Source organism: Bufo bufo, chromosome 3 (genome assembly GCF_905171765.1).
Source record: "Bufo bufo chromosome 3, aBufBuf1.1, whole genome shotgun sequence".
Taxonomy (NCBI): domain Eukaryota; kingdom Metazoa; phylum Chordata; class Amphibia; order Anura; family Bufonidae; genus Bufo; species Bufo bufo.
In genome coordinates this window covers 137,920,583-137,934,031 of record NC_053391.1, presented here as the reverse complement: position 1 = coordinate 137,934,031, position 13,449 = coordinate 137,920,583, and the positions used below count along the sequence as shown (strand labels likewise).

The window sequence follows — 13,449 nt, the reverse complement described above, 5'->3', positions numbered from 1 at the left end:
TTTTAAATGGAACGGTTTTTCCGTTTTAGTGTTTCCATTCTGTTTCCATTTCGTTTTGCCGTTATGTTTTTTTCCGTTTGGCTTCCGTTTGTGATCAGTTTTTTGGCGGATCGGAAACGGAAGCATACAATAATGTTTAAACAGTAAGTACATAAAAAAAATTGGGCTGGGCATAAAATTTTCAATAGATGGTTCCGCAAAAACGGAACGGATACGGAAGACATATGGATGCATTCCCTTTTCTTTTTTTTTGCAGAACCATTGACTTGAATGGAGCCACGGATCGTTATTTGCGGGCAATAGTAGGACAAGTTCTATCTTTCAGCAAAACGGAAACGGAATGCATACGCAGTACATTTCGTATTTTTTTGCGTAACCATTGAAATGAATGGTTCCGCATACGGACCGCAAACGGAATCCGCAAAAAACGTTCAAGAGGCCTAAGTGGGTATTAGGTCCGATATTCCCAGACCTTCTGTTATAAACGCCTGTATTGGTCTGGGTCCATGGCAATGTGCAGCTATCTATTTAGCACACCTTCATCGGACCTCTGTGTCCTTTCAGGTAGCGGCACATACCCTGCTATCAATTTAGGACCCAGCTCCCACTGTCTGTTTTTGAAGTATTATACAGGGTTCAGCCTCTTTTAATTTATATAAAGATTTTTTGTTTTCTTTTAACCGTCTCATACAGTGATTTTATTTATTCAGACGGACAATCAATGTCTGCCAGCCTGCAAACTGCAGTGCTGCATGCCACTGAAAACAAGTTCCACCAGCAAACCCTGAACAGGCCCTATTAGTAAATCTGCCAACCCCCTGCATAGGAATAGTGGAGGGTGTAGAAACAAAAACATGAAGATCCCGCTTCAGCTCTGCTACACCACAGGTTGCCGAGACACGCTCCGCCCTCCACCGCCTTCCCATCGGATGGGGCGGGGCGTCTGCCGCCATATTTACTAAGGGAGAAACCGAAACCTGACGGAAAGGGCGGATGAGACGAAAAGAAGACAGCCAATCAGAGAAGCACAGACTGAACATCCACCAATGGGAATGCACAGAGGGCTGACACGACTTCCGGGGTTGCTTTTTGGCCTGGACGCTGCAGGTAGTAAGGTGCTGTTGTCTGGGCGGAGAGCGGAGCTGGCGGGCGGACTCGTGCGGCGGGGATGCGGTGAGCATGTGTCTATGAGCGGGCCCGGAGCAGCGGCTGAGACCTGGAGACGTTAAAGGCCGGATGTTACATACACGGCTGGGCTGTGCAGGACGCATCCCTTCAGTGTACGGGCTGGTAGGTGAGTATTGTGTGCACTGCCTTTACCGTAAATGGATTTGTGCTCCTCCCATGTGATCCCAGCAAACCTGAGACCCTCTGTGCTGCTGTGATATTGTATATCCCACTAGTGTGCATCCAGTGTGCAGTGCTTTCTGGTTCTGTAGTTTAGCCCACTGTCAGACAAGTCTCTGAGCACTGCCTTCTATACAGCCTGCCCTCTTCCAGGGAATGAGCTTTCCCCGCCCCAGAAGTGCCACCACTGCCGTATAGTGCAGCTGAATAACGTTCTTTGTGCCACCATTTAAAAGGCTTGTCCACTCCTTGACTATCAATGGCCTATGCTCAGGATAGGACATCAATAACCAATCGGTGGGGGTCCGGCACCCTGCGTCCTCACTGATCAGCCGTTTCGTAGTAGATTCGTCCATTGTGCAGTGGATGTAGCTGGTTACTGTGGCATGGCTCCCGCTGAAGTTAATGGGAGCAGCGCTGCACCCACTAGCTCTGTCCACTGTAGAGTTATGTAGTTCCAGCGCTGGAGCTACTCCAAAACAGCGAGGTGTCAGACCCCCCCCAATCAGATATTGAAGGCATCTCCTGTGGATAGGCGATGCATAGTAAACCAGTGGACAGCCCCTTTAAGACCGCTTTTAGATAAGCGAGTGTCACGCTCTGAACTCTTAGTGCAGCACCCGTCCTGAACTTCCAGCACTGCCAGGGTTGCATAGCATTATATGGATTTATGATGCCATGTAACCCTTAGGCCCTTTTCACACGGTCGAGTTTTCCGCCCGGGTGCAATGTGTGAGTTGAACGCATTGCACCCGCACTGCATCCGGACCTATTCATTTCTATGGGGCTGTTCACATGAGCGGTGATTTTCACACATCACTTGTGCGTTGAGTGAAAATCACAGCATGTTCTATATTCAGCGTTTTTCACGCAACGCAGGCCCCATAAAAGTCAATGGGGGTGCGTGAAAATCACAATCATCCGCAAGCAAGTGCGGATGCGGTGCGATTTTCACACACAGTTGCTAGGAGACGATCGGGATGGGGACACGATCATTATTATTTCCCATTATAACATGGTTATAAGGGAAAATAATAGCATTCTGAATACAGAATGCATAGTACAATAGGGCTGGAGGGGTTAAAAAAATAATTATATATAATTTAACTCGCCTTAATGCAGGTTCAGTTTTTATCGCGCAGGTGCAATGCGTTTTGCACGCGCGTGATAAAAAACTGACTGTGGTACCTAGACCCGAACTTCTTCACAGAAGTTCAGGTTTGGGTTAGTTGTAGTGTAGATTGTATTATTTACCCTTATACCATGGTTATAAGGGAAAATAATAGCATTCTGAATACAGAATGCATAGTACAATAGGGCTGGAGGGGTTAATTTTTTTCTTAACTCACCTTAATCCACTTTTCGCGCAGCCGGCATCTCTTCTGTCTTGTTCTGTGAGCAATAGGACCTTTGATGTCACTGCGTTCATCACATGATCCATCACCATGGTGATGGATCATGTGATGAGCGTAGTGACATCATCAAAGGTCCTATTGCTCACAGATGAAGACAGAAGAGATGCCGGCTGCGCGAAAAGTGGATTAAGGTGAGTTAAGAAAAAAATTAACCCCTCCAGCCCTATTGTACTATGCATTCTGTATTCAGAATGCTATTATTTTCCCTTATAACCATGGTATAAGGGTAAATAATACAATCTACACTACAACTAACCCAAACCTGAACTTCTGTGAAGAAGTTCGGGTCTAGGTACCACAGTCAGTTTTTTATCACGCGCGTGCAAAACGCATTGCACCTGCGCGATAAAAACTGAACGGATCGCAATCGCAGTCAAAACTGACTGCAATTGCGTACCTACTCGCGCGGGTTTGCCGCAATGCAGCGGGATGCATCCGGACCTAATCCGGACACGCCCGTGTGAAAGAGGCCTTAGAGATCTGGAATGTATTGGATAACACTGACACAATGCTGTCAGTGTTATCCAATACATTTCAGACCTCTAAGGGTTACATGGCATCATAACTCAATACAATGCTATGCGACCCCGGCAGTGCTGGGAGGTCAGGACGGGTGCTGCGCTGCGAATCCGGAGCGTGACACTCGTTCATCTGGCAGCAGTCTAAGGGTCCATTCACACAGACACCGGCAATGTGCGTTCCGCATTTTGCGGACTGCAAATTGCCGGCCCTCTCATAGAAAATGCCTTTTCTTGTCCGCAATTGCGGACATGTGTGTTGTTGTGTTTTTTTTTGCGGAACGGAAGTGCGGATCCGGATGCGGACAGCCTATTCCTGCCCCATTGAAAATGAATGGGTCCGCACCTGTTCTGCAAAATTGCGGAACGGATGCAGACCCATTTTGCGGACGTGTGAATGGACCCTTAGTGTTAGTTAAAGGCTATGTACAATGCAATTTTTTTTTTTTCTGATTGTATTTTACTCATTTTTGGCTAAAATCATTTTTTCTATTGGCCTTTATTAAAAATATTGAGCTGTTCTGTCACAAAACTGTTTTTCTAGCTGTGTGACTGGTACTTTCACTTTGTGCCGGTCATCTAATAAACCTTATCTCTAACCTACTGAGAGGTCATAAACTCTTATTTAAGCCACATTCTTATCAGTAAGGTAAGATCTGAGCTATAATGAGTGTTTATAATGTCAGAGAGCAGAGCTCCCATTTGTTCCTGGTCTGATGGAAAATCTAAAGGCTGCTACTAGAGCATGTCGGCTCTGTACAGAAAAAAAGGGCTCCATATTTTTAATAAACACCAATAAAAAAATATATATTTTTAGCTCGGAATGAGTACAATGCAATAATAAAAAAATTCCCCTAAAGGTGTACATGGCCTCTAAGAATTACTTTGGTTGCTGCGCATACTGTATGCTAATTACCTGCGTGCCGTCATGGAGGTGGAGCTACGTGACTGAAGTCACCATGGATGATCACTAAACGGTGCACCTCATTTCAGTGCCCTGGATGCTGCCATAGGAGGCGTATCAAGGCCTCAGGGGTATCAACCAGAATGGTTGTGTTTGGGGGTTGAAAGTTAATGACAGATTCCCTCTAAAGGGGTCTTCCTCTGTTAGAAGGCCGTGACATATCCTAGTCTTAGGCTCTGATGAGGTCCTGACCTCTGGTATGACCACTAATAGATGGGGCTGTGTTTTTGTTTCCTGTGGCCAGGAGTGCAATGCTTGGAACATCAGTGATGAAGCTGCAGTACTTTAAGGGGTTGTCTGAGATTTTGGTATTGATGGCCTATCCTCAGGTTGGGTTGTCAATATCAGATCGGTGGGGCTCCGACTCCCGTGAGCGCCGCAGCCTCTTCTAGGCCAGTGACGTCAAGTTAATGGGGCTGAGCAGCTATCTAGTGGATGATGTTGGGCTTGATAAGCCTCCACGACCTCCTCACATAGCTGCTCAGCAGGTGTCCTGGGTGTTGGACTTGCGCCGCTCCTGAAGATAGGTCATCAATATCAGGATCTCAGAAAACCCCTTCTATCAGCAGGTTTGTTCTGCCCTATCTGAGACCCTGATTTGATCAATGTTGATCAACTTTTCATAACTTGGTTTAGTTTTGAGCCGCGTTGGTAGTCTGCGCAGGCCCACATGCGTGCAGGGCAGTCCTTTGACATGCAGCTCCGCTTGCTGCTGATTGACAGCCTTCTCACCATGCACAGTATAGAGGGAATGTTTATAATCAGTGGTGGGAGCCACAGCTCATCAATCTGAAGGACTGCCCTGAATGCACACAGCAGTACGCAGACAATATCCTCAGCTTCTGCCTTGACTGATAAAGAGCAATTGTATCAAAACTGCTGCAAGCAAATTACACATCAGCGTCTCCATCACTCATTTATGCTGCCCTCAAGTTTTCAGCATTGGCCTTCAGAGAACTGGTGGGAGTCCCAGCAGTCAGACCCCTGCCGATTAGAAAGTGATGCCATACAAAATATACCTTAAAGGGAATCTGTCACCTGCTTTTACCATTTTAAGCTGTCACCATCGCTATGTTCACTAAAGTACCTTATTTCCAGCATAAATCCTCTAGCGTTCACATGGCAATAGCCCGATCACTGCTGTATTATGTGTTTGCCCCATTACCAAAGGAGGGGATTTCAGTAATAAACAAAGGCTTGGTATGTAGAGCTGTAAATAGTCATTAAAGGAGAACTGTCACACTCAGACCCTAATTCCAATTTTCATATATGTAGTTACTAATAACATGATATTCCAGAATCAGTTACTATTAGACTGACTTACCCCATATTTAATAAGATTCAGCCCTTAGCAACCAGTCTGCATAAAACTGCAATTTCACTATTCAGTTAAGATGGCCGCCACTGCCCTCACCCTGAGGCTAATCCCGCATGCCCTCACTCGCCAGTAACAATAGCCCCCCAAAAGTGTCAGTAACCAGAGCCCTCCCCCTAAAGGGTTAATCTCCTGCAGCACAAAGGGGTCCTCTTACCACATGTTGCTTTCATTTATACACTGAGCAGATGGCAGATCTCCCTTCCCTGGTCTGCGCTGCTTCAACTCTGCATTCTCCAGCTCTGCTGAGTGAGGGAGCGTCTGCCAAGCGCAGGGACAGGGAGAAGTGCACACAGCCCAGGCACTGTTATCAGCTGCTGGGGAGGACCTGGCTTTAATCATTTACTTACAGTCCCTGGCTGTCAGTAATGTGACCCTGCACGCTGCGTGCTCCGTCCTTCAACAGATAGACGGACCATGCCTAGCAACCCTATTTTAAGCACAGGTAAAAGTAGGCAGTACAGGGGACAAAAATGTGGAATTAAGGGGTAATTGAATACACAGTGAAAAGTTGAAATAGGGGCACCAAGGTGATATTAATCACCACAATCCAATACTCAAAAAAAAAAACAAAAAAAAAACGACAGTTACACTTTAAAGGTGTATTTCAGTTACTACAAGTTATCCACAATCCCATGAATGGGCCCCCCATCCTAATGATACAGCAGGTCGATCATGGGCCCTGCTGCGCCATTCATTCTCTACAGGACTGCTCTCGGCTGTCTCCAGCAGCACCCTAAAGAATGAATGGAGCAGCAAGGTGCATGCCTAACCCACTACTCCATTAGGATGGGGGAACTGCACCCCTGTTCTAAGAAAAGGTGGGGGTCCTAGATGGGGGATAACTTGTAGTAACCAGAGTACCCCTTTAACGCTGAGGTCCTAAGTTTAAATGCCATTGAGCCTGCTTTAGGTCCCTAAAACTGCTGCTGACTGCATGGAGCAGAGATGACACAGTACACATTGACATATATTTGTCACTGTGCACCAAGTGCCCTCCTGCTTCTCACCATGTTTGGTCATTTCTAATAAAGTTGAATTGCTAACACGTATTACCTGATTTTCTTTTATTACTAGGATAGGAAATGCTTTTGGATTAATAATGTAATGTATTTCTTAGGTGATTCATGGCCGGGGACGTGGAAGGGTACTCTTCTTCAATCCACGATAGCAGTGTCACTGCAGGATTCAGGGCACTGTACGAGGAAGGCCTGTTGGTGGATGTCACCCTTGTGATAGAGGATCACCAGTTTCAAGCGCACAAAGCACTGCTGGCAACTCAGAGTGACTACTTCCGTATCATGTTCACTGCCGACATGAGGGAGCGTGATCAGGACAAGATCTACCTTAAGGGATTGACCGCTACAGGCTTCAGCCACGTGCTCCAGTTTATGTACTATGGTAACATTGACCTTAGCATGGCCACCGTCCATGAAATCCTGCAGGCGGCTATGTATGTGCAGTTGACTGAAGTTGTAAAGTTTTGCTGTTCTTTCCTCATGGCTAAAATTTGTCTGGAGAACTGTGCAGAGATTATGAGGCTTCTGGATGACTTCAGCGTTGACGTTGAAGGTGTCAGAGAGAAGCTTGACGTGTTTCTGTTGGAGAACTTTGTTCCTCTTATGGCTAGACCTGACTTTCTCTCCTACCTTAGCTTTGAAAAACTCAAGAGCTACCTGGACAATGATCGTCTGAGTCGGTTCCCCGAGATTGAGCTGTATGAAGCTGTTCAGGCTTGGTTGCGACATGATAGGAGGCGCTGGAGACACACAGATTCCATCATTCAGAACATCAGGTTTTGTTTGATGACTCCATCCCATGTCTATGAGAAGGTTAGTGAGTTTAAAAGCACTAGACAAGAATCTTCACTTAGCTAGGGCTGCACAACATCAATAGGTAAGATATACGCTTGTGGGATAACAAACTAGAGAAATGTACTAATTAGGAGACTATCAAGGACGAGCTGGCCTCCGGTTTTTTCTTTCTGTATATCATTTGATTATTTTAATTTTTTTTGTCATTTGTTACTTTTTTTTTTTTTTTTTATTTAATTTTTTTTACAGCAAATAAAATATCATGTGTATGTATAGAAATATATTAGCATTGTCCTTCTTAAATCAGTTATCAGTTATTATCCTTTTTTCTTTTTGTCTTGTATTTAGTAGCAGGTTTTTATTTTTGGTTTCAGTGGTTGGCCCTAGAGCTGTCTGAAATTGCAGTTCCGGTTATTATATGCATCGCTGAACCTGACCCTTTCATACCGTTGAAATAAAGCCCATGTATGAGTACACAGAACATAGGCACACCGACTTATATCCTGTCTGTATAAGGCTAACCAAAGTACAGTACACGGCCAAAAGTATGTGGACACCTGGTCCTCACCTGTACAAGCTTGTGTACAGCTTGGAGTGAGACCCTCTTTTTTTGTTGTTGTATGAGCAGTTACACTTAGGAAGGCTTTCAACTAGATTTTGGGTTATGACAACTGGAATTCGTATCCAGTGAGAAACCTTTTTTACAAATAATTCTTTGCTTGCAGTTGGCACTCCAATCCATCCCAAAGATGTTTGATGGATTTGAAGCTCTCCACAACTCTGCAAACCATTTTCTTCTGTGGACTTTATTTTATACACCAGAAATGTACTTAAGGGCTTTCAACATTTCTAAATCCAAAGAGCCAACAGATTGTTCTGAAGAGATCTCCTGGCGTTGATACATCCATGAGGCTGGTGGTAACTCTTGAGACATGTCTTCTGGCAACGTTCCCACTGATCCTGGTCTCTATGGCAGTATACTTTACATCAATCTTGCCAATGCTCAGCATTGTGCGTGGTCATCTCAGGCTTTTATTTAGCTGCTTGGTCATGGAAACCCCATCCATGATTCTCCTGTGAACACTTCTTGTGTTGACCTGTCCAGGTCAGTTTGGAAGTTGCTATGGTGTGCTGCAAGTGCAAACAAGGACAAATTATTATGCACCTCAGCATTTTATGAGCCATTTCTTTACACTTCACAATACCAGTGCTTACTTTTGACCTGCCAGCTCTAACACGGCAGACATTTGATAAACTCATATTTTTAGATGTCGTGTCCCATCACGGTGCCATGTTTAAAATAACTTTCCTCTCCAATACTTTAGTCATGCATGGTTTTATACGAGACCCTTTGCAGATTTTGCCAGTGGATGTGGCTGGTGTGGCCAAAACCATAGATTGAATGAGGTGTTTACCTGCTTTTGGCCATGTCTGTATGAGGATGTCTCTAGGGACACTATATACATGTTGATAGAACTTTATAGCAGTTCTCTAGACAGAAGTAGAGCCAATCTAATATACCAGGCTCTAGTACGTGTGGGATAGTTGTCAAATTATCATATGATTTGGAGAGCCCAGAGGTTGTCCATGGCCCTGCTTTTCTCGAGAGCCTAACACCCAGCCTTCTCATGATCCACATTTTAATTTATAGGATCATGTAATATCCATCAGATGGAGTAATTCTGTATTCTTGTAACAGGCAGATCATGACAACGCTGTGTGGGTGTTAGTCACTGAAAGAAGCAAGCTGAGCAAACCTGTATTGTTCTCTGTGTGGGAAACTACTTTTGAGAAATCTGGATTTTGAGGGCATACCACCAGTGGTATTGAGTTTGCTTTATGTCCTGCTCTGTGTGTTTTCATCTAGAAAAAGAATATATACAAGAAATTGTTAGTAACCTATTTAAATTGAACACATTGCTGTAGGGACTTTCAGTGCCGTTTCCAAGTTCTCCCTTTAGGCTCCAGACCAACACTACGAAGTGAGAATTTGGCCTAACGCTAGATGCGCCCAAAGGACTCCTAGATCTCTCGTTCTAGCAAATCAGCAATGCTGCATTGAGGATGGATCACCATTGTGTCTATAATTGCTCAATTATGTATTTTATATTCTGAATGTTTTCATATATTTGTACAGTTCTAAGCATCCCTCTTATCTTATGAATGCGGGCACTGAAATGCACAATAATGCAGTGCAGGTGTTCCTTGCTCTCTGTGTATGTGTATTTGTGCATATTACATGTATGTTTGTCCATTTTTGTATTTTTATTTTTTTTATTTTTTTCCATAGGTAGTTATAAAAAATTTTTATAGCAGTGTTTGGTAGAATTTAGGAGGAATAGAAAAGAACAAGAAAATAAGACCTCCCTTATTTGTGTTGGCTTTAACGAGGGAATAGTGATTTACTATTGTGCTACTTATCTTTAGTCACCTGGCCAAAAATAAGGGTCATTTTAAAGGGGTTCTTCTGGCTACAGACATTGATGATTTGTCCTCAGGAAAGGTCATTAATATTAGATCAGTGAAGGTCTGACAGCCGACACCCTCATGCTGCCAGAAACTGTGCAATGTATGGAGCTGAAGGCAGACTGCTCCATACGCTCTGTAGTGGCCGTACTGCATCTCGGCTCCCGTTCAAGTGAATGGGACGTAAGCTTCAGTATGCCGGCACCGGAAACTACACATTACATGGAGCCTTTTGCTTCCTCTCCATAACAGTTTTGGGTGGTGCCGTCGCAGCCTGAAACAGCTGATTGGTGGGAGTTCTAGATCACCACACCACCCCATCTAATATTGATGGCCTATAATGGAGTGTAGGTTATCAGTATCTGTAGCCTCGAGAATCTCTTCAATATTCTGACATGAGTGCAGCGCAGAAAAACTGCACTTGTAAATCCTGCATAGCATTTTCTCACATAGATCATCTGTGGTTTTTTTTTTTTTGTTCTTTTCAGGTGAAAACCTCTGAGTTTTACAGATATTCACGCCAGTTGAGGCACGAGGTTGAGCAGGCACTAAACTACTTTCACAATGTCAGTGAGCAACCCTTAATGGACATGAAATCCAACCACATTCGTTCAGCTAAACCTCATACAGCGGTGTTCCGAGGGATGATTGGACATAGCATGGTAAATAGCAAAATCCTCCTCTTGCACAAGCCACGCGTCTGGTGGGAACTTGAAGGACCTCTGGTGCCTCTACGACCTGATTGCTTGGCTATCGTCAACAACTTTGTCTTCTTACTTGGAGGAGAAGAACTGGGCCCAGATGGCGAGTTCCATGCGTCATCAAAAGTATTCAGATATGACCCACGTCAAAACAGTTGGGTGCGAATGTCTGATATGTCTGTACCTCGGTCTGAGTTTGCCGTGGGTGTGATTGGGCGATATATTTATGCAGTGGCCGGAAGGACGAGAGATGAAACCTTTTATTCGACAGAGCGCTATGATATCATAGAAAACAAATGGGAATTTGTAGACCCTTATCCGGTCAATAAGTATGGCCACGAGGGCACAGTCCTCAACAATAAGCTGTTTATCACTGGTGGGATTACATCCTCTTCAACTTCCAAGCAGGTTTGTGTCTTTGACCCAAGCAAAGAAGGAACGGTAGAACAGAGAACTCGGAGGACACAAGTGCACATGAACTGCTGGGAAAATAAGTGCAAAATGAACTACGCCAGATGTTTTCACAAGATGATATCTTACAATGGCAAACTTTATGTCTTTGGTGGCGTATGTGTCATTTTACGAGCGTCTTTTGAATCTCAGGGCTGCCCCTCTACAGAGGTTTATGACCCTGACGTGGATCAGTGGACTATTCTGGCATCGATGCCCATTGGCAGGAGTGGCCATGGAGTAGCTGTGCTGGATAAACAGATCATGGTGCTTGGCGGACTCTGTTATAATGGTCATTACAGCGACTCCATCCTTACTTTTGACCCGGAGGAGAACAAATGGAAGGAGGATGAGTATCCCAGAATGCCTTGCAAGCTGGACGGCTTACAAGTATGCAGCCTCCACTTTCCAGAATATGTTTTAGAGCACGTAAAACGTTGCACTTAACAGTAATCTAAAATAAACTCCTGTTCCCTTTTTTTTTTTTTTTTTTTTTTTATGTCTTAAGCAACTTGGATCTTTACCCTTTCTATGCTTTATGTAAAGATTAAATATTAAATGCTTTCAGTGAAACAGGGAGCAATCCGTTTTGAGAAGTCCGAAACTACTAATGGGTCTGGCCTGAATCTTACTTAATATCAAATTGGTGTGAGTATGTTTTATACATTAATTTTTTTTATTTTTATGATCTTACTTGAACTAGTCAAGGTTTTTTGTTTTTTTTGTATTGACATGGGCTAAAAACTTTCCTGTACAAATATCCCCCTTTAAATATCTGCATGACTCAGGCCTTTTGCTACCTCTAATATTCTTTCTAGCTGAAATTTGACCTCTTCATCAGGTCCATAAACGGGATGACCCGAAAACCACGGCAGCTGTAAGAGATGGTGCACAAAGCACAACTATTTGAGGTTTGCAGAAGCCTCAAATTAAAGGGAAAACTTTTAGCTAATAAATGTGTATTATTGCACAAGTGACTTTCTTCAAACCTCCAGTTTCTCTCTACCGTTGGAGCGTGCACACCCTATGTAATATGGATCATAACGTTAGTATTGATAAGGCTTTTAAAATGTTAACAGATCCACTAAAACTATATAAAATACAGGTTGAGTTATGTAAGTAAAATATATATACTACTGGTACCGTCTTAACATTTACACGTGTATACTAACGGGACAAGCCATTAAGTGTAAGTTGGGAAGCCCTGTTTTTTTTTTTTTGTTTTTTTTTGTTTTTTTTTAAAATCCGGTTCTCTCTTGCATCCTCCAGTTTCCAAATTGCTGCTTTTTTTCCTCTTAGGCCTCATGCACAAACTGCAGATCCGCAAAAAAAGCAAGCCGCCCGTGTGCCTTCTGTAATTTACGGAACGGGCGGCCCATTGTAGAAATGCCTATTCTTGTCCGCAAAATGGTCAAGAATAGGAAATGATATATAATTTTTTTTGGAGGGGCCACGGAACGGAGCAACGGATGCGGACAGCACACGGAGTGCTGTCCGCATCTTTTGCGCCCCCATTGAAGTGAACGGGTCCGCACCCGAGCCGCAAAATCTGCGGCTCGGATGCGGACCAGAACTATGGTCGTCTGCATGAGGCCTTAAATAGGAAAAGGGAGGAAACCAGTAAAATATTCTTTGCCACAAAAATAATGGTGCAAAAAAAATAAAACGACTCATGGGGTCATTCCTGAACACGTTTTATACTTGTGCTTTAAATGTCCATATTCTCGATAGACCTCTTAAGGGTCAGTTGAACTGATTTAAGGGTCTATGATGCTGCAAGATCATTGAGCAGTTGAAGTTCAAGTACATTACGCGTGTCTGAGGTTTTAAAGGGTTACTCCTATCTCAGTCATTCATGGCATCAATCCAGTAGAAGTGAGTGGAGGGAGCTGTGCCCGTGCGTTCAGGAAACCTGGTCAGGGGTCTCCTGTTCTGGAGAGAGAAGGGACTGGGTTCAGCCTTTATCCTGTGAATATGATCTATATGTCTGAGATGGGATTACCCTTTTTTTTTTTCTTTTTTTTAATTATAATCCCTAAATCAGTTGTTTGTTTTTAAAAGTAGGAGCTTTATTCTTCCAAGTTGGGGATCCCAGATTCAGAAGATGCGATTTATGGGGTAAAGAACATTTATGTAAAGTTATATAAAGATCCTAATACTTGGTACAGTTTATATTCCTCCAGCTGCTTCATATATACACTGTACTTTAAAGGGGTTTTCCAGGTTAACACTCCAGCGGTGGTAAAACTACAACTCCTAAGATGTACACTTGCTTGGCTGTTCTCAGAACTCCATAGAAATGAATGGGGCATGCTGGGAGTCGTAGTTTTACCACAGCTAGAGTGCCGGAGGTTAGGCATCACGGGCCTGTCCTCAGGATAGTTAATATCAGATCGCTA

The 13,449-nt window shown here is 43.8% G+C and overlaps 1 protein-coding gene across 2 annotated transcripts; it reads left to right on the top strand.

Annotated features, from left to right (window-relative positions):
- Window positions 1-1,090: 1,090 nt before the first annotated feature.
- On the top strand, window positions 1,091-12,311 carry KLHL15 (kelch like family member 15). 2 transcript variants are annotated; one of them, XM_040423654.1, is made up of 3 exons: window positions 1,091-1,290; window positions 6,740-7,451; window positions 10,388-12,311. In XM_040423654.1, exons 2-3 carry the CDS (start codon window positions 6,747-6,749, stop codon window positions 11,495-11,497), a joined length of 1,815 nt encoding a protein of 604 aa, XP_040279588.1. In that variant the 5' UTR covers window positions 1,091-1,290; window positions 6,740-6,746; the 3' UTR covers window positions 11,498-12,311. The 2 variants fall into 2 exon arrangements, with proteins under 2 accessions (XP_040279588.1, XP_040279586.1); XM_040423652.1 differs by having other exon boundaries at window positions 1,091-1,294.
- Window positions 12,312-13,449: the final 1,138 nt, after the last annotated feature.